Consider the following 21,945-nt stretch of genomic DNA (forward strand, 5'->3'; position numbering starts at 1 on the left):
AGAGAGAGAGAGAGAGAGAGAGAGAGAGAGAGAGAGAGAGAGAGAGAGAGACAAATAGACAGAGAGACAGAGAGACAGGAGAGACAGAGAGAGAGGACGAAGGAGAGTAGGTTTGACTCGGCTTGTAGTACGATCGATGGTTTCGAGCGCGGCTAAAGCACTCATTTGTCTTCGTAACCACTTCGCTTGTCAAATCAGCCACCCCGTTAACGCGCGAGTGTCATTAGACGCCTGAGATTTAAACGACCGTTTTGAGCCAATATCCTGACGACAAAGATAACTTTCGAAAGATGGTTAAGTGCCTCGCCACGAATAATGCTACCCCCGCACAGCGTCGTCTCCGCCGCAAGGGTGATAACAAGGATGAAACTTACGCGCGCGTTAATAGCGAGGCGTCGCGTCCGCCTCCATCGCGCTAAACTGTTGTATATTGTCCGATGCGCGGCTCCTATAGACTTAAATGTAAAGATAATGCCGGTGTATGAGTGCACATGCAATACTACGTATTGCTACTACGTATTGATCGTAGTTAAGCTCATGAGGGAAATATAGATGACGTTTGATTGTGTATTTTTTATGTTAACCGCAGACGCGAAGGTTATTTAAGAGGAGTTATTGAAAAGCGCGCTTTACTTCGCTCCCGCGGGAACGTTAAACCGAATAATTACTGAGTCATACCGCATCATTGGTATAATCCAATAACACCGTCCTCCTCGTCGCATCGCGATGAACTTTCGACCGTTCGTGTCGGAGGACACGAACTCCGGAAAAGAGATTTACGACGGCGGCGGAGGGAAACGGAGGGTCTGTGCGGAAAGAGGCGGTTGCGACACGCTTCCGCGTCCGACATCGCGTCTCTTATTTACCAATTCGGAAGTAATGTAAATAATCGCGCCATCACGAACGCAATCGCGGCACGAATAGCCGGGGCTGGTCTCTCTTTCTCTCTCACTCTCTCTCCCTTTCAGGAGACGAGGTCCACTGACCACGTGAGACGCGCGAGAAAGTTTAGTCGTCATCGCCCATCGTCCGGTCGTAGTGTGCGACGGGTCAATACTTGCGCGCTCCTCGCGACCGTCCAGGTGTATCGCCTTCCGCAGCATTGTCAACAAGTTCCGGATCTGAGACACCCACCTATCTATCTCGGCATTTTTATTCAGTCCTCTGGCCGGTCGACCGCGATCAATCCTTTTTTCATCGCGCACTTGCATACACCCGGGTGACTCATTCCGTTCCTTAATAAGGTCTATTGCCTCTGCCCCTCTGCGCTTCCCGCTTCATCCGTCGTTTCGTCGGGACCGTTCTATCTTCCTGCATTTCTTTCCGACACTCTTCGTGCCGTCGTGCACGGGAAACGATATTCGCGCATATCCTGTGACATACAATTTGTATTCCTCTTGCATTTGTTTCACGTATAGCTCGATCATTAAGGATTTATGATTTATATTTCTCGTGAAAGTATTCCTGAGATTTTTCAGATTGTAGAAACAAGTTGACGCGAAAAATGGACCGTGGAAAAGGAGTATGCGCATGAAATTAATTATAAGCGGCGTTAATATACCTCTATTTGTATTCCTTACATCATCGGACGCCATCAGCCGCGCATCTCGCCAGACAACGAGACCGTTCTCGAGCCCTTCCTCCGTGCATCACCAATAGAGTCCGAACGACGCGCGTCTATCTCTCCAACAAGGCTGCCTTCGTGGCGGAACGTCGTCGTCGCTTATGCCCGTCGTCCACGTCCCTTCACGTCCCGTTGCGAGGCCTCGATATAAACCACGTAAACCCTGTTTAATTAACGCATAGACTGAAAGAGAAGGAACTTCCGATGTATTCGACGCGTCGCGTCGCGTCGGTGCACAGGGCATCACGATGATGATCGTACGTTCGTGATAGAGGTGGTCGAGACGATGGAGTACGTAGAGGTTGATCTCTCTCTCTGCAGGGGCTGCAGCCGGCAGAGGCGAAACGTTGGTAGTGATCGTGGCGGTAACGATAGTGGTGGCGGTGGTCGTGGTGGTAGTGGTGGGTACTTGAGAGAGCTCGCCGTTTCCCTTATTCCTTCAATCAACGTCAGCTGGGGAGGCGAGTCTAGTATGTACCCTGAGCAAATACTCGCATGCCCCGCACTAGAGCAGCATAGTGCTCAATGACTACATCATCGTCGAGGTGGTGGTTAAGCCAGACGCGTCTTCGCCCTCTCTCGACGGACAGTCATCGACATCGATCTTTTTCGGCGACGTGGGCGACCGTTCGTGAAATGGTCATTGTGCAGAGTGCAACGGACGATCTGACAATTGAGATAAAATCTAAACGCGTTACTCGCACTTCCTCGCTCGATTCTTGTCGAGGAGATGAATTATAAAGAGCCCGTAAAAGAGAGAAGCACGGGAATAAAAGCATTCTTCAATAAATCGATAAAGTACTAACCAATATTTCCAGAAATTTCGCTAACGAAAAGCGGGAGGACAAGTTTAGCTGAATGAGATCCAAAAGGAGCTGACTCTGCGAATTTGTCTGAAAAACATTATAGGAAATCTCATTTACACAAGAAAACAACTCTGATTCGAAAGCATAGTCGTGTGATTTGCGAAAATCTCGAGTGTTTGACATCTGGTACGATTTCCAGGAAAAAAGAATCGAGACGAGACGTAATCAGCGAAAGTTGCGAGAGGAAAATCGAAGTAGCGGAAAATTAATCGCATCGATGGAAAGTAGAGTAACATCCATAAGTCAACTCCGTCGACATGATCGTCCATCAATTTACTTACTTCGACGGAATTGATCCTCTTATCGGATATATGTCGCCGCGAGAAACACGGGTATCGGACGCGAGCTTGTCTGAAAGGATCTCATTAAAGTAGGAAGGAAGAGTGCCGGATACGCGCTTACGAATGCATCACGGGACACCTAAACAAGCTGTTTAGACGACTTCAAGTTAACCCAAATTGACTCAATTGGATTAACCGAGCCGTAGCTCACCCGACACTTGGGAACCGGCCCTATCGTACCGGCGTCATCGTATCCGCGAGCCGAGCCAGTCTTTTGCTTCTCATGCAAATAACGCATCGCGTTATTTCCAGCACTTTAGCCGGTCGCTCCGCTTCTCTAAATGATCCCTTTTTCTCACACGCCTCTCGGTCCTCCCTCCTTCGTCTCGCGTTCGCGAATTTAGCTGGTTAGCTGAATTGACGGCGTTTGGGAAAATTGGCTCGTATCCTCATCGGGTCGCAGCAGTCACCAGCGCTCGTTCTCTCGCTCGCTCATTCTCTCTCTTTCTCTCTCTGCTCCGCGCACACAACGACGAGGAGACACCCGCACAACGAAGCGTTGTCTTCGGTGCACCAAGTGCGCGCGTTACCTCTCCTACCGCGTAGCCGTGGATCACCGCCGAGAGTCTTCCGCTCCTCGAGCGAGCGCTCCGGTTCGCGTGACCGACCCGCTGACGCACGTCGTCCCCTCTCTCTCCCCGTGCTGCCCTGTCTCTCATGTCAATTTGCGGCGGGGGCCGCGGAAGGAAGAGACGAGAGATAGGAACGGGCGATAGCGGAGGAGAACTTACGGGGCTCGCGCGGATGAATGTGGAGAATCGGAGGAAGGGATGCTGTGGATTGGAGTGTCCGCTCCTTGGCCGCCCCTCGACCCTCTGCCTAGTGTCGGAGTTCCTCTCCTCCATCAGCGCCGATACGTACCTCTTTTTCCCTTCGTTGCCCGCCCGTCCTCTCCCTGCCTCTTGGACACGGCTCTCCATCTTCGTCATCGGTGCATTCCGGCGCGCTGGCTCTGTCTTTCTCCCGTGGCCGCTCTCCGCGATATATGGATCGTCGGAAGTCACCTTCCTCATTATCATACCAACAGGCCGCTCTCGCTCACTCGGACACAGCCTTCATCCTGTGTCCTAGTCACTTACGGCTCGCGGGTGACCAACGCAAGTGCGCTCCGGTCCACGATCAGTCGCTCGGAAGGGCTGACCGCAGATCGTACGAGTTAGCTCGAGAGCCACTGGCCTGGGGGACAAGACGCAAGTCCATTATACTCAATCACGGCATGATTGGCTCAAACGATCAGACCACCGCTCGCCGCGCGTCGCTCCGCGGAGATTCGCGCGGACGTGCCATGTCGTGTCTCGCTACGTCAAGAAGAAAGGATCCTGTTTTTCCGCTGACGCGAGCCCCTTTTCAAAGACGTCTACACAACTTATACTTGCTTAATAATTGACAGGTTTACTCGGTGAATGGATTGCACGTTCATTTGTCTGGGAAATTGGACACAATGTGTTCACACGGAATGCAAGACTTCTCGTTTTTAGAACGAGAGTAAAAAGGCAATTCTTGATATCTCCTGCGTCAGCACTGGATCTTGTCGATTATTAACAAACATGAAATTTGTCACCCGCTAAAGCTATATTGGATCGATATTAAGCGCGAAACCAGATGTTTCCAGCTTTAAGGATGATCAAAGGTGTGTCGATTGTGTAGTGCGAATATAGACCCCGAATATAGATCAAGGTCCAGCTGCATCGGAAACCACGATGCCTCGTACGATGTGGAACCCGCATTCGTATCTATTTGTCCTCGTGTCTATTCTCTTAGATAGATCGAGACGAGGATGGCTATCGATCTACCGCCGAATAGTTGTTGTTGGTCCATTCGCTTCTCCGTTTCTCCCTCCCTCCCTCCCCCCCCCCTCTCTCTCTCTCTCTCTCTCTCTTTCCTCCGACTCGCGTGTCGTTAACGTGACACTCGGCGCAACATTTTACGAACTGTAATTTTACGTAGAACATACGAAAACGCGTGCTCGACAATGCGCTGTTTACAGGCAACCTCCTCTTCGGAGGAACGATTGCTTGCTTTCTGGCATACTTTTAGATACGATAGCACACCCAGACGCTTTCGCGGAGAACGTCGCGCCGTTATACGTCGCGCAAAACACGAAACTTTGGCAATTGAATATAATTAAGTAATTCCGGGCACCCGATAATGTCCGCGGCATGATTGCCGTCGTCGGTAAAAACTGGAAAACGTGTTAGTCAACTGCCATAAGAAGACCGCGCCTCGGAATGGCAACGACAATAACGCCGGTAATCCCGGACGCTCTTGGTTGCCAATATGCCGCGAACGTATCTCCATAATTGCCTCGAAAAGTAGCCCGTGACCAATAAAAGGCGGAGAGCGGAAAGACCGAGATCTGCCGTTAAACCAGCTCGATCTCCTTCTCGGCGATTGGTTTAATGCCGATGACTTCCATATTGTCTCGTCGCTGTCGTACTTGCCAAATAAAGGAGAGTACTTGGCAACAAGCGGCACAAGAGAAATAAGACTGAAACGGAGAAACGTGAATTTCATGCGATACTTTCGTAATCCTATCTCTGGCGATCGATGCGATGCATTATTTGACACGTGGAAAGCAAAGAGTTATATCGAAACGAGAAACAGTATATCAAGAGATATGCATTATTCAGTGCTGGGAATGTGACGGCATAAATATTGTGTGGATTTTTCATTTTCAGTCGTTTACACTCCCTGAGTTCTCTGCACATTTCACACTGGGACAAGGTTACATGTATTCGATCCCGCGCGGAAAAATTTCAAGAACGCGTCTAAAGTTACCGCAAAGTTCCCCTCGCACGTTACAGACATGGTAACGTGCCGCGTGAATGCGGCAGGAAACCGTTACTCCTCCCCGGCACGAGTCAGCCTGTACGTACTCGTGCGTTTCTTCAAGACGTTAGAAAGGCGGAGTCCGTTCAGCCCCAAGACGTTAGGGAGACCTTTCGTGGGGTACAACAATGACAACAAGAAGCTGAAACGTCGGTTACGCCTCGAAACGGCAGCTGGCACGCGCTCTTCCGAGTCGTAAGGAGGCATTCTTACCTTCCTCGTTCTTCTTCTTCGTTTTCTCCCCTCCTTGCTAGGGCGAGCTCCTCTAAGGGGAAAGCGAGCCTCGCGGAGTTACCTCGATCGGGTACACAGTCAGGGGATACCTGGACATTTAAATCGGGGACGCCACCCGGCGAACCACCTGAATGCTACCGAGGGGGCCTCCTTGATCTTGCAGTGTCGTCGACAACGAGTTTCTTGGCTCTGAGAATTTGAGATTACGCAAATCATATATCTTTTATGCCGAAGGTATTTGCCCCTCGTCGAATTTTATCGTGATAACGTGGCCGCGCGTCCGTGTTAAAATACTCTTCATTTATTTCCCACGATAAAACCACGAAAAACAACACGGCGCGGTGAAAATTTAAAAATATTCATGTTTGCAACAATGTTACATTAAATTTATATTTGGTCGATTACAGAGCCAGTTGAATGAGAAATAATATTGTTAGAGAGGTGATAAATTTTTAATAACATCAAAATTAACGAAATATAACTGATAAGCGATTCTAACGAACCGTATTGATTTTACTTTTATATACAATATTAGTAGACAATTATAAATATAGGGATTAAATTGACCGGTGTAATTGATCCTGCAAACCGTTAAATTAATACTGCAGGTCATTAAACAAAAATGGGATTATTTTCGCTAAATAAATTCTCGGCTCTCGATTTCTACACCGCAATCTAACGTCCACGCCATTGAGGGTAAGGACCGTTGTTCCTACTTCCTTTCCTGAGGGAGTACGAAGGGCGCGTGAGGATTTTTTGTAGCCTTCAATATCAGACGTTAGAGTTTCCCACCACGAGAAGTCATGGGAACACATTAGAGAGAGGTCGTGCAAACGTCTCGTGAAAAGTCTAAGAGATTTGCGATCGCACCTTGGGAAATTCCCGGACGACCGTCGATCTCGTGTTGAATAAAAGTCCCATTGAATTCTCCGTCACTCTCTGACTTCTTGAGATGTGAGTCTATTTGTGCAACTACCAGAAAACTTGTAGCGTTTAATTGTCTGCTTGTGGAAACGTGTATTTATTATTGTTATTAATGGAGGAAAATAAGCTTCTAATCACCCCGTTCTATACTGCAATCCCAAATGTTATTTTATCTAAATCTGTTTCTTAAATCGTTTTAAGTCATTTAATACGTTTAAACATATTAAGTTATAATTTAGACGTCTAAAACGTGTTAATGATTGAAAACCGCAAGAAAGTTTCAACCAAATTACATGCTTATGTGTTCAAGAACAACACACTTTTTTGCATTTTTGCAGTGTGCAAAAGATCTTTTGTTTGCTGACAGCCATTTTAGATTATTTTTAAATTATTTATAATCTTTTAAAATGACTCTTTAGGATGACTCTCTTTTACTTTAACAAGTGTAGGAGAGAAAAACATGTATAGTTAAGATACAAATGATTTAGAAAGCTTTTCATGTAATTATCGGACAGTATTCTATCATTGCTAACGAATCAAACGAACACAAGATTCGACAAAGATATTCTGCAAGATCAAGACTGAACTCTCGTCTTAAAGTGTAAAATGTCTTACTTCTCCTCTGACCGCAACACAATCCTCAGCGAACGCCCAGGACATCGCGGCGTCGCACGCGCGAAAAACACCAGTGCTCATTATTTCACGCTATCTACAACGGCATGAATGGAAACCGAAATCGAAATGAAAACGGCGAGAAGGTCATGCTCACGTGTCAGGAATAACACAAGCGTGGCGTTGACCCACATTGTTTTTGAAACGCGATTAAACTCATTGAAAACGACCGAAGGTAGATTAATGGCGTCGGGGCGCGTAACCGCGAAAAGCGGGGCAAAAAGCGAAACAAATTTAACGAGCTGTGAATTATGAAAATCGGTGACAGGCCGCCGCTTTTAAATGCTCTCTCGCGCTCTCTCCGGTCCGCCCTCCCGGGTCGGCGGCTCTCGCTCGCGCTCCCTCTCTCTCTCTCTCTCGCACCAGTTTGGTTTGGGCGCGTGCCAGTGTGTGTTGAATCGAAACGATTCGAATGCAAAATAATAATAAAACAGTGGAGCTCGTTGAAGGCGGGTGTGGTGGGCGTCGGGGGTGGGAGAGCGGGTAGACGACAGAGAGGCGGGGTCGGCAGCGCATTAACGCAATTAACCTCCAATTAATAACACATCAATTGACACCCGGTCAACTTGTTGCATCAGAGCAGGCCGATAATATGCTGAACGCGTGTGAACCGTATGTGTACGTACACAATGTGCCCCCGTATGCGCCTCCAGCGCGTGTGAGTACCTCCGCGTACATTTCGCTTGCGCGTGTGCTGTATATATGCGCGTGTACGTGCGCACGTCCGCGCGCTTAAGCAAGACCATGCGCTTTCGCGCGCGCCCGCGTGTTTGTGCGGTCGTGGATGCGTGTTACGGCGAGGGTGGTGCGCCTATCCCCCATGTCGTAGGCATAATGATGAAACGAATGTTACAATAATTTTATATCGGGAGGGTGAAGTCGTACATACCTAAGCGGAGGCGTGCGTGTACATACGCGACGGACATGGACTGATGACCACAGTCGAGTTCCCATACAACCCCCTGCGAGCGCGCTCTCGCCACATGACACCTACAGGGGGTGGAATTCCGATGCACATGCCATTGCTATGTTACCTCGACAACGCCATGTGGGGTACGTGCACCATGTGATGCTCGCGCAGACACTGTCTCGTTTCTTCCTTACCTCTGTTTCTTCGCCGCTGTTTCGTGGGGCAGCTGAAAATTACTTGGTGCGGAACACCGTTTGTGGGATAGACTCGTGGCGAAATTTTGTTGCGCGACTCACGACGCTTCTGGATCGCGACTCGAATCGCTAAGCACCTCCGTACATCGTATCATCTACTTAGGAAAACGATCGCTCGTAATATAGATCATCACCTTGAAGTTCCATCGAGGGCTCCCCATGCATTAACTATCCTATGTATTACTTGCGGACCCTATCACTGTGCACTATAATCGCTCTTTGAAATCTACCCACCTGCTTAAATGATAAATATCGTATGACGCACAGGAAATGGTCATTGGTGGCTCGTGGATGTGTATTTGTTGCACTTTAAAACAATAGTGATTGATCTTACAATATATATCTTGATGATATATCTGACAAATTCTGTTCCTATACAATATTTCTTTCATCGTACGAAATAAAGAGCTTAATTCTCAAGAAAAAAAAAGATAATTGCACACGGTCTCTCGTTCGATTACTCGAAATTTTTGGAGAGTGGTCATCGTATATTGGCATATCGCGGTAAGACCGTGTCTGCGCCGCCAGCATTCGCCTTCCTGAGCACATTCGTCGCATGTAATTAGCTCGTCGTGTCTACTTCCGAATCGAGGCAACAGTGGGAGAGTTCCTGAAGCCATTTCCGGCGGGGTACCGGCACCTTTTTGTTTCCCCCTTCTCGTCCCACGCATGACGGCGCACAGGGAAGCACCGATCAAAAATAGGAAAGACAGCCGTTCGTCCGACCCCCCTCGAAGCGTCCCTTGCTATCCAGGTACAATCGTTCCGTAGACCTTATCGAGGTCGACACCATATGTCACCCTTGGTGTAACGAGTGCGCGAGCCCGCGACACCCCTCCGAAGTAATTGCCAACGGAACTGCCCGACAATTTCTCGGAACGAATCGCTCCTCTTCGAGGAAGCGGCCGAGAGAACGCGTTAACTTGCCGTAATTGAACATTTACGTAATAGTGATTCAAACGCGCAACGAGGCCGCGGACGATACTTCAAACGTGGCAACGCGTTCGCTCGTCTTGCAGCGACACGATCCTTCCTGTTGCGCAACTTGCAATTGCCTATCATCGAAAAAGGAGACAAAACGAAGCACCTCTATAGTCTCACGGGACAGATGTTGTGATTTTATTCGATGTATTTTGCCTTTTTAATAAGCGTTTTCGTAAAAAGATTTCCTCCTCAGGACTGTTCTCGGGATGTGACAGTACAGAAAAATAAAAGTTCACCGTTCACGCGTGGAATCGTTAAACTTTCTTCACATTGTGACACGCACCGTCTCCTACGAATCCTTCCGACTTGTCAATAGACGGCGACCGTGAACGCGTATCGAGGCGTCCTCGAACGTATGGGGTTTATGCGTAGGCGAACTATGGAATATGTTGGCTTATTGAGCGCAGGTGCTTTAAACTGCTCAGCTGTTGCTTCGAATCTCCCGTACATATGCACGGACACGTGTGCCCGTTCGCTGTATTAGTGCGTATTCAAGTTCTACGTACCGCGATACGTGCGTGCGTTCGCACAACCGTCTCACTTACGCACTTAGATGTAGCGTCAATTGAACTGCATGACGATCGAAACTTCTAACAGGCCGTGCACCATTGACGAATGAAGAGCGATTATTTACGCGCGCGAACTATTGTACTCCGCACGAATTTTATTAAAATATTTCGTCGAGGAAGAAGTGGCAATTGCGACGACGAAGACACGCGAGTGTATCGTTCATACGTTTGCGCAACGCGAATTAAAATCCCCGAGTGTTTTGTTGATCACGAATTTAAAAGCATGAAAATTGGAAAGCGGGTGCGATCGGTTGCGTGGAACACGAACGAAAGATTGATCATATCTTACTCGCATAGCCAAGCCGGATGGATCTATGATGGTGGTAGTGGTCTATGATCGAATGTGCGCAATGAGCTATCAATTATTTTTTGTGCCCCTTTCTTTCGCCAAGTATCGACCGACGACGGTATGCATCCCCACGACGAAGAGACCACTCCAGGCGGAACTGCTTATGTATCGAATAAGATATTCAACGCAAGTAATTTTCTTATGTCCGTTCCTCAAGCGAACCACCCCCTTCTTCGCTAACCCCGTCCGTAACTCACTATACTTTGAGTTTTTGCTTCGAGCGGCCGCGGGGTGTTCGGACGAGGGTGAAACACGTTACTCGCAACTATCACCCGCGGTTGGTTCTTCTTCTTCGTCGTCGTCGCCGTCGTCGTCGACGCCACCACCGTCGCCTCTTCCTCCTCCTCCTCCTCCTCCGCTTATCATGGTCGATCACTGTATTTTTAACCGATATCACTTTGCATTCCCTTTCCCGTGTTCTACCGCGACGTAACGCGACATCATCGTGCGATGAACCGATGTACTCTTCCTAATCGAACATCCGAAAATATAGGAAATGTGTTTCCTGCGAACACTCTCTTTGAGAATCCACGGTGCTTATGAAGAGATAAAATGTGAAACACGAAAATAACAAAACAAAAAAAAAATAAAAAGAATCAAAGTAATAACACAAACAATATTTCTGTTTAACTGAAAAACTCTCGTGCAAATAAGTTAGGACAAATTGCTGCATTTACTGCTCAGCAATTGCGAGAAATTTTCTTTCGTGCGGTGTAACCTACTTTCTATATTTCTTCCGCAAACTCGATTCATAGTTAAAATAAGATGTGCCAATAATAAGAGACAAGTCCGTACACACAGTCGCGTACCTTCCGTCTACGGAAGCGATGTTTCTTTCAATACGACGGTCTATATACAGTGCTTAAAATAATCCACGGCGTGCTATTACTGTTACCGTGAATCGATTCTGTCATTACATATATAGACAAAGGTTGTCCGATCCGTCTCGCCGGCTAGCAGATCGCTAATATGGACCGTTGTCCCTTTTGTTGCAGACGAATAGGAGAATTGCGGCCACGAAAATCGAGACGAGGGAGCGAGGGGCACTTAGCCCTTTGGCGAACTCGAAGGATGCAGCTCCCAGGCGGGAGCACGAGGATTCCGCCCGCGAGAGTACCGGTTTCTCTTCTGGTTATCATCAACGGCAACAACATCGCAACGACTACCGGGAGCAAACGCATCAGTAGCAAAAGCAGCAGACGCGGCGGTACCGGTTACAACAATCACCGTAGCAGAAGTAGTAAGAAGCGCGATAGCAGCGGATACAGACCCTATAACGAATCGACCTTTCCGAAGAAAACCCGTCATCCCGAGACGAGGGCGGACGGCCGACACCGAGTCACCGTACAGCAGCCTCAGCCGTTGGCGTCAGCTCTACGGCGGAAGGTGCGGGGCGAGGAATAGTGAAGAGAAAGCGCAGAAAAAGCGAGAAACGACGGAAGAAGAAGAAGAGGAGGCGCGAGAGAAGGAGAAGAAGGAGAAGAGGAGGAAGCAGGAGTCCGTTGGGAAAGAGAAGGGTGCCGGCGTCGTCGTCGTCGGCGGCGGCCGCGGAGGAGGAGGAGGAGGGGGAGGAGGAGGCGGCGGAGGAGGAGGAGGAGGAGGAAACGGCGGCGGCGGCGACAGAGGAGAAAGCGGAGGAGACGGAAAAGGAAGAGGAGGTGGAGGAAGAGGAGGAGAAGAAGACGAAGGTGAAGGAAGCGGGGTGGTTGGTGGCGAACGGGGTGGGGATCCGTAATAGCTAGAAGGAACGACAAGGAAAAGAGGCGGCTGAAGTAGGAGAAACACGGAGAGACTATAGTGCAGAAGCCGTGGCAGCGCGCTGAGCCACGAGGGGCTATTCGAGCGAGAAGGGGAGGGGTGGCAAGAAGCCCTGGCGGGGAGGGGACGCGGAGGCCTTCGGGGGGCCGACCAACCAGACGGCCGATGATGTCATCGGAGGAGGAGACCGAGTGTTTCGCCCTCTACGGAGCAACCACGGAAAGCAAGCAACAGCAACTCCTGAAGAAGCAGAAGCGCACCAGACAGCGCGTGGACGCCGGCGAGCCGCGCAACAGCTACTCAAGTATACCGAACTTCAGCTCCCGACCATCCTTTCTCGGTGGTGGTCTATACGGCTCGATCTTCAGTGGTAGCGGGACACCGTCACATCAACAACAACAACAGCAACAGCAGCAACAACAACAGCAGCAGCAGCAGCAACAGCAGCAACATCATCAGTCGCAATCGCAACAACAACAGCAACAACAGCTCCAGCAGCAGGCTGGAGCTACAGGCAGTCAAAGTCATTTAGGTACAGCTACGACGGGTCCTACAACCCAGCAGCATTCCGCCCACGCGGCCTTCGGCTTCTTCGGGGCTCCGGGCTTCGGCCCCGCCAAGATGCTGAACGAGTTATTAGGGCGGCAGGTCAAACAGGCCAGTGACGCTGGCGGATCGCCGCCCGAGGGTGGTCACGGGATGACCGGTGCCGGCATGGATCCCGCCTCAAATCTGCAACCGGGCGCTGTGGTTAATTGCGACGATCCCGCCACGGCCGACCTCACGCAGCACATGCTGCGCGACATGCTTCTGCAGGGCCGCAAGCTCTCCGCCCTCGGTGTGCAGGAACAGCCCAACAATAACAACAGTATACATAGTAATAATAATAATAACACCACCGCGGAATTACTTAAGTCCCAGCATCAGCAGAGTCCGCAGCAACATCAACAGCAGAACAGTGATAGTGCGCGCAGTGGAACAGTGCAGAGTGGCGGGGAAGAGAGTGGTGATGGCAATAACGTCGTGAATAGCGCGAACCATAGTGATCGTGATACCGTGATGCCGGGCGATGCTGAAGACAGCGCTGAGGATGCTGCGTCCGCGGCACGCGCGATGGAGGAGGCTTTTGCCGAGGCCGGTATGGAACCAGGAGCAAATTTAGACGGATCGGATTGCGAGCAAAGCTTACCCCCTAGCCCAACGGCACCGAGGTCAGGCTCCGTTTCTGTTAAGGAGGAAATCGTGGAGTCGCTGAATATCAAACGTAGTCCCAGTCATTCCCCCTGTCCAATCGTGCCAAAGACCGAGACGAGTTCTCCGACGACGGAGATCAAACGAGCCCGCGTGGAGAACATCGTCAGCACGATGCGCAGTAGCCCGGCGCTACAGCCGGCTACGGTCAATGGTTGCAAGAAGCGTAAGCTTTACCAACCTCAGCAACAGACTGTACACCACGTTCTCCAGCATAGTGTCAATGATACCATAATGGATGACGAGGACGAGAGCGAGGAGGAGGAGGACCCGGCGACGATTAGGCAGAAACGAGAGGAGAAGGATAACTTGAAGACTCAGTTGAAGATGTTACATGAACAATTGGCGGAAATGCAGCAAAAATATATGGAGCTCTCCAGTAGAATGGAACCGGATACGAGCGAAAGCGGTGACGCGCCACCCAGTCCTCCACCTCAACCGCAACATCAACCGCCACCTAGACCTCCACGACCTCACCCACCGCCGTACAACGGCCTCCCAGCCCTCCCACCTGATCACCCGCACGCAGCGGCTGCCGCTATGTATCACATGGGACACAAACTCTACTTCGAGCAACAACATGCCGCCCTCGAGAGGATGAAGCAACATCAGGAAGCGGCCGTGAGGCAGCAACAACATCAACAGCAACAGCAACAGCAGCATCAGCAGCAGCAACAGCAACAGCAACAGCAGCAGCAGCAACAGCAGCAGCAGCAGCAACATCAACGACAAAGTTCGCCACCGCCACCACCACCACCACAGAGTCAGCCTCCACAACAAAGCCAGAACAATACTGGACCTTCGACGCCGCAGACGCCGCAAATGCAAACAGCCACCACGCCTATACAGCATAAAGACTTCCAGGAGAGGTTAAACGTCTTCAGGGGTGCCGCGGCAGCAGCCAATTCGTCCGGTCCTCACATAACTGGAGCCGATCTGGAAGGCTTAGCGGATATCCTGAAGACGGAGATTACTTCTTCCTTAACCAATCTGATCGATAGTATAGTCGCGAGGTTTGTGCAACAGAGGAGGTTTCTCGGTAAGCAAACCGAGGCAGCGCAGGCTGCCGCCGAGCAGCTCAACAAGGACCTCCTTCTCGCGAGCCAAATGCTCGAGAGGAAGTCGCCGAGAACGAAAGTAGTCGATAGAGGAGCACCGCAACCACCCGGTGGCCCAAACGGGCCACGGGGGCCCCACAACGGCGGGCCCCTTCCTCCACAAGCCACAGGATTTTCGCAAATCGGGTCCATAGGTGGTGTTCCCCATGGCCCTCATGCTGGTCCCACGGAAAATAACCTTAACCAGATGAATCAGCTGCCCTCGCACGGGAGACCAAATGTTGGAATGTTTCAGACCCCAAAACCGCCGACGATATACGCCATGGCCTCTATGCAGGCGCAACAACAACAACAGCACCAGCAGCAACATCAGCAGCAACGCGAGCAGCAGCAGCAAAGGGAGCAACAGCAACGTGACCAATATTGCAATATGAGGGGCGACGAAAGAGAAAACAGGGATTCGGAGCAAAACGAAGCCCTCTCGCTCGTAATGACTCCAAAGAAAAAGCGTCATAAGGTAAGCATCGCTACGTATATCACGTATATTAATAGATCGATATAATTTGTAAATTACACAGATAAATTGTACAACATATACTCTTCATGTATCACAAAAGATATTAAATTTAAATGATTGAGAGACACTTTTCCTTTAAAGATTACCTTTAAAGAAAACCTTTAAAGATTACCTTCAAAAAGTAATAATGTATAAATTGAAGTTAAAGTATCGCGATTTCATGATTCTTTATCGATTTTTCATTCAACGACTTAGTTAAATATGCATGGAATTAAATATATTAAGACTTTAATTTTTAATTACGAAAACTCTTGATGAATCTGTCTAAAAAGAAAATACTAATTAGTACGCTTTACAGGTGACGGATACGAGAATTACTCCCAGAACGGTGTCTAGAATCCTAGCGCAAGAGGGAAACGGATCGCAAGGAGGTAGTGATAGTCCCCCGCCTCCTCCGCCACCGAGACCCTACCACGCGCCACCACCGATGCTGCCGGTGTCTCTGCCAACCAGCGTAGCGATACCAAATCCAAGTCTCCACGAGAGTCAAGTGTTCTCGCCCTATTCGCCGTTTTTCAATCCTCACGCGAGTCATCCTGGTCAAGTGCCACCTCCGGGGCCACATCATTTACCCGCGAGTCCTCCGGGTGGAGGTGTAGAACTCAGGGATTCCCCTCCACTGCCCCATCCGCCTGCTATGTTGCATCCAGCCTTACTGGCGGCAGCTCAGCACGGCAGTCCGGATTACGGACACCTTAGGATGGACAGCAACGACCGAGCTAGCGACTGCAATTCAGGCGATATCACCTACGATGGAATTCAGCCTACAATATCCTTTGCTAATACTTACGCGCTGAAGAACAAATTATATTACGTGAGATCTTTAGATGACCGATTTAAACGGATTTTATTACGGCAATTACAAAAGAAATCTCGTGTTTATTAAGCATTCGCTTCTAAAAGGAAAGAATTCATATTTCATTCACGAAAATAGAAAAATATTATCTGAGGATATATGCAAACAATACGTAAAGGTATTGGGAAAATGGTCAAGACGCGTGGAAATATTTTTCGAGATGGATTAGGAGCAAAAGTCAAAAAGTTTAGGATGTAACGGAGAGTATTTGAGAAGGAGAAAGAGAGAGAGAGAGAGAGAAAGATAGAGATAGAGATAGAGAAAAAGCTGAGCAAATGGCTTGCTCATTCGTTCGTTCGCTTGTTCGCTCGCTCGCTCACTCCAAGGGCGGCTGGAGCGAGGAAGCTCGGACGAATGTTAGATTAGTTTGCCACGGAGTTAGGCTAATGTTGGCTGCACCTACGAGTAGAGTTTGTCCGGCAACAACGCACCGAGCCAAAAGTTCTTTGCCTACCCGGCCCACCCTCAGCCTCCAGTCTCACCCAACTTCGCAAGCCAATAATCTGTCCCGCAATTTCGCAATTCAGACTGAGCATTTCGGCATTTCGCGAACTTCCCATCTCAAGCGTCTCCTCGACTTATCGTAGATAAGCCACTTTTGCCGGCTTCGCGGAGCTAAACTTTGCGCATCGAACTTTGGCCCGCGCATACGCTCTTCTCGTCGTCTATCGTGCGCGCACGCGAAGAAAAGGACGTCGTCCCTACCTATAATCCCTATGTCGATCACATTTTGCGCAGCTATACGTGATATTCAAGATTATTTGTAGAAGGGAAATAACATTTTTTTCGATAAATAATATATTTTTTCATGTTCTCTAGTAGAGTATCACAATTTTTTAATATCGATAATTTGTCATAATTATTTGCAGTATTTCGTCTTACATATGACCGTAATCAATAAAGAAGTACTGTCTATCATTTTTAAAACAATGAATTCTAGAATGTTCATGTAACATTTCTCAAAGGGTAAACAATTATCATTGAAAACACCGCTTGATTTCTTCTTTTGAGTCTGGCTGACAAATCATTTCCAAGTCTTGCTGAATCCTCATCTTCGTGACCTTTCGCGGAACGATGAAAATAGCCGCGATTGCGCCTAGTTAGGACACACTCTTAGGATCGTCAGAAAAGCGAGCAGCGAGCACGGAATGGTTCAGCAGCCCGATTATCGCGCATGGTCCACCACGCCGCGGCTTGCTTCTGAGTTACCGAAAGAGAGTGCAGGGAGATCCGATGGCTCGCGGACCGGAGTTCGCCTCGGTGCAACGAGGAAAAAAAGGCGCGCGGGCTCGTGTGAGCGCCGATCGTCCGATGCAATGTCGGAACTGCATCCACTGGCAGGCGTTGTTGGACCGGGTCGCTCGATCGAGTAGCGTGTCGTTCTTTGCCGCCTTTTTAGTCGGCCTTTGATGTAAAATCAATGGCGCATTTTTTCACCCCCTCCTCTCTTGAGGTAGGTCGAGCGCGTCGTGCATCGCCGTGACGCGACCTGCTATTCCGCGCTCCTCCGGACGCATCCTAGTCTCGTCGCGATACGCGTTGACGGTCGACGCATCCGAAATGCATCTGGTCGCTCGTGTGTTTCCTTCTCGCGTTTTTCTCCCTCTCTCTCTCTTTCTTTCTCTTATTCTCGAGAAAATCACGTCGCGATATTTGAGATTGGGATCGATCGTTCGCACCTGACGCGATTTACACACACACGTGCACACGTTTCGAGTAAGTTCGCTCGAGAGCGCGATACCGTTAACGCGAGAGATTCGAGCGGATGAATTAATCGAATAAGATTGCGATGAAACCACATGCAGAGATCCTATTACGGGTAAGGAGTCGGTAAGGCTTCTGTTGAGGATACGGCCAATCGTAGATCAACACATCGCGGTAAGAAACCTTCTACCGCCTACCCTCGCGATAGCCACAGCTTGTACGATTTCTAATCCGATTTGATACGAAAGAAAATACAATTATTTCTGAGATACTCAGGTATCCGTGGTATGAATACGCACGTATATACGTCTCCCTCTCTCGCTCTCTCTCTCTCTCTCTCTCTGTTTTTCTCTGCGACGTTTTTCTCTCTTAATTCAATCCTTTCCCTCGTAATCGCAAGGGGATAAGGGAAAAACGCAAATAGTGAATGAGAAAAAATTTATCTTTGTTGTTTGTATACATGGCAAAATGACTATTTCCTTAACCACGGTGAACTCGTCGACGCTGACACCGATGCATCTGAGGAAGGCGAAGCTGATGTTCTTCTGGGTCAGGTACCCGTCCTCGGCCGTCCTTAAGATGTACTTCCCCGACATCAAGTTCAATAAAAACAACACAGCGCAGCTGGTCAAGTGGTTCTCCAATTTCCGGTGAGTAATAGTCAATATGTTAAACTTACAGTCGAGAATCACAGTGGTCGGTATTCAAATTAGATATTGTCCTACAAATGGCTCGTGCTTCTCCGTACGAGACCATTGTCCGTGAAAGACTAGGTGGGTCATAGATTTGCTCGAAAATAAGATTTGTCTGTTCAAGAAAAAAATTAAATCATGAATATCGCGCGATATTTAGATGAACGAACATATCAACGCTACTGAACCGCGAAAACTTAAGTTTTTTTATTAAATTCAACCGCCAGTTGTCGATCTCGTAAGTTGCAAGTTAACGAGATCAAATTGCTCTCGCGCAGATCGCGATCGGCTTGTGGCGAAACGAATAACCTAGTTCACGAAAACGAGCAGACAGTCGTGTCGAGAGAGAATCTCGAGGATCTGTTGGCAGGCAATCTGCTCTGTCGCCACTCCCCGACATAATCTCGGACATTTTCGACCTCATTCGGTATTCCCTCGAAAGTATGAAATCGTAGAAGACGTTTCTGATAACGGACGCGTTTCGTGTATGCAAACGAGAACGAGGTTTTCGAGGAGGGATCGACCACTCCCTTTGTAGAAGCGGTCAGAGCCCAAGAGACGAGAGTCACGATGGGTGTGTCCGAATCTTAATTACCCTCTCTCGTAGCAGCTGGGGATAAGTAACGCTGCCTACATAGTGGCAGGTATAGAGGCGTAGGAGGCCGCAGGTACCGACGCATACTGTCCAGCAGGCATTAGGCTGATTATAATTAGGCTGAGTACAGCACAGATCCAAGATACAAGGCGGTCGAAGGCGGCGAGCACGTGGCCTCGCCGTTACATTATTACCGCTTTCTTATCATGAGACGTCCGCTCTCGTAAAATCGTAAGTCTTCCGCGGTCCCACGTGTCGCGGTGTCCTTATATCGCGACGCGTACAGACCACGTGTGCGGCTGTAATACGCTCCGTGTCCGATGAGACGTGCGTGCGCGACGATAAATTGCACGGGCGCGGGTGAACAGGCAACCTCGTTTAGTTCAGCTAGTCTCTCTCTTTCTCTTTCTCTCTCTCTCTCTCTCTCTCTCTCTCTCTCTCTCTCTCTCTCTCTCTCTCTCTGTGGGTCAAGTCTCAACTGCGTAAATTTTTTTACACCACGTCTCATGTCGCTACTCAACTGCTCGGCGAAATGTTTGCTCTGGACATTTTTCATCGTGCTGAAACACTAAATTGTTTCGAGTTAATGTTTAGCATGATGCGTTGCATAGTTAAACAGCCGAGATAGCGGTCAAAGAACCGGGATGTCAGTGTTGCATGCGCGTGCAGAAATGCGACGAGCCGGATCCAAAGGTAAAAAGATTTTGTCTATTTCGGTGCGATACGAGCATCGCTGTTAATTATCAACCTATTGTTCTCTGTAATTTTATTCATTGGGACTATCAAAAAGAGCGGAATCGCAGATAAAAGAGCGAGCACGCGGTCTGTTTGCGGAACTTTCAAACGTCCGGCAAAAATTGCGCGCTCGTATTTCACGATACGCACAAAGCTAATTACCGCCTCAACATATTTCGGTACATTTGGCTCTGTCGGCCCGAGGCTTTTTTTACGTCTCCTTCACGATTTTACCCTCCTCTCCGTTCGAAATCTTTCTTAATGAGGTTTGCTCTGAATCGCGTCTTGCAGTTTCGCGCAAGTTGAGACTTTTGCAGCCAGTAGAGAATATAGCTCAGAATTAAACGAATAGCTTCGAAATTAAGAGAATAATACATAATAATTCTAATTATTTTTCTATAGTAAGCATCGTGTATACATGTGTTTTTCACACATAGTAAAGATACATTTTTTCGATAGTCCGTTTATTCTTAATTAAGATGGGATGAGAATTTGTACTTGTGATTGGTTTTGTGAGGAAAATTGATCGCAAAGCAACTCGAAGATGTCCGTTTGTTTGTTTACCGGTCCGAAATTTCTTCCTTTGACAACTAATCACGTAAGGGTTTGCGCGAACTTTTTCTTCCTCTTTCTCCAACAGCGGTTGTCGCGCGTGCCGGATCTGATAGCCTAATGCACGGCTTCCTATGCGGAAATGCCTCGCTACATTATTCTACGCTCCTACGTCCGTGCATGGTCAACCCTCTACCCTTTCCCACCCTAGATCATCGTTGTACTTTTGTCACGAGAACGGCCCGAGACCACCGTCGCCGCCACCTGCTACGTCGATTACTATATTGTCCGCTTATTCCCGGTATAAAACATACAGAGACCGTCGATCAGGGCCTAAGTGTGTTCTTACTGATTGTTCAATCGCCGACTATATCGATTCATTGATATCAATGAAGCGATACGTATACCGCGACAAAGGAGAAAGGAGCGCATAAGTTCTATTTTTTTCCGTGTGTGCTGATAATGTAACGTAGCTTTCTCTTAGTCGCGCAATATTTATGGATAATTATCACGTACGGTTGTTGGCAAAGTTGCTATAAAGGGAGACGACAAAATTAGTCGCACTATCGCCGTCCTGATATTTAACTAAAAATATGAGGAACAGTGTAATTGTTATCAGAGAAAAACGCTGAGAATATCTAACATATAATACATAGCAGAAACGTGTAATTTTTTTTCCTTTATAAATATGGCGTCGCGCACTCACTCGACTCGTGCATTAATAACGTGCAAGAATAACGAATAAGTACAATTTAATCATATCATATTTACCCGTGCGATGTCATTTATCTGTGTAAACCTCAGCGGCGCGGCAGACGCCGTAGAAAATCGGATCCGAAGAGAAACAGATAGAGAGAGAGAGAGAGAGGGTGAGAGAGAGAGAGAGAGAGAGAGGGAGAGAGGGCAGGGAGGGAGAAGGGAAAGAAGAATAGAGCGAGGAGCAGAGTGATAGAAAAAGAGCGGCGGCGAGAGACGACCGTGCACAAAGCGATCGTTCGCACCCTATTTTCTCACGCTCACGCTCGCGTCGAATCGAAAGCACGTCCGATATCTTACGGAGACTCGTTGACGTCGCGCGTACATCATCGGACCTGCTTATACCGACGATATTGACAGCCTTCGTTCGATGAAGCACGCCGTGGGGGATGATTGGGGTCGTCTACGATCCAGGCTACCGCGTGTGTGCGTGTCTCGCGTCTGCTGCGGTATGTGTGTACGTGTGTGCACACGCGCGCGCGCACGCGTATGTATGTGCATATATGTGTACGTGCGCACGTACTCGTCTCTATCTCCGCGCATCTCTCCCCGTCCGCCCGACCTGTCTGTCGGTCGGCCGGCCGATCGGTCGGTCGGTTCACCCCCGCGTGCGCGAAAAAGAGAAAGAGCGCGAGAAAGAGAGATGTGCGGGCGGGCTGGGGTTAGTTCGTTATCAGATCCCACGGTAGGACACGCGACTGAGGTAGCAGATCCTATCTGCGGGATGGAAGAAATTTTATGTCGTATAATGGACAACGGACGACGCACACGACACGGCCCTAACCGCGGACGGTGAAGCTTCGACTTCGCACGAAAAACCCGGTCGCCTCGGCGCGAGCTTGTGAGAATCGGGCA

General features: G+C 48.9%; 2 protein-coding genes across 3 annotated transcripts in view; both read left to right on the forward strand.

Moving 5' to 3' along the window:
* LOC116843974 overlaps nucleotides 1-12,082 on the forward strand; it is a 75,615-nt gene extending 63,533 nt beyond the window's left edge. Inside the window, exon 3 of the mRNA XM_032814984.1 lies at nucleotides 11,552-12,082. Within this exon, the coding sequence (XP_032670875.1) occupies nucleotides 11,552-11,960 (409 nt within the window). The 3' untranslated portion in view covers nucleotides 11,961-12,082. The remainder of the gene's footprint in view (nucleotides 1-11,551) is intronic.
* A 99-nt stretch (nucleotides 12,083-12,181) lies between these two features.
* Nucleotides 12,182-21,945, forward strand: part of LOC116843987 (homeobox protein prospero-like) — a 51,124-nt gene continuing 41,360 nt past the window's right edge. For both annotated transcript variants that reach the window (XM_032815017.1, XM_032815018.1), the window contains exons 1-3: nucleotides 12,182-15,140; nucleotides 15,499-15,969; nucleotides 18,256-18,410. In XM_032815017.1, the coding sequence (XP_032670908.1) occupies nucleotides 12,480-15,140; nucleotides 15,499-15,969; nucleotides 18,256-18,410 (3,287 nt within the window). In that variant the 5' untranslated portion in view covers nucleotides 12,182-12,479. The remainder of the gene's footprint in view (nucleotides 15,141-15,498; nucleotides 15,970-18,255; nucleotides 18,411-21,945) is intronic.

The sequence above is a fragment of the Odontomachus brunneus genome, unplaced genomic scaffold, assembly GCF_010583005.1.
Source record: "Odontomachus brunneus isolate Ranch 3 - 2012 unplaced genomic scaffold, Obru_v1 Obru_scaffold_037, whole genome shotgun sequence".
NCBI lineage: Eukaryota > Metazoa > Arthropoda > Insecta > Hymenoptera > Formicidae > Odontomachus > Odontomachus brunneus.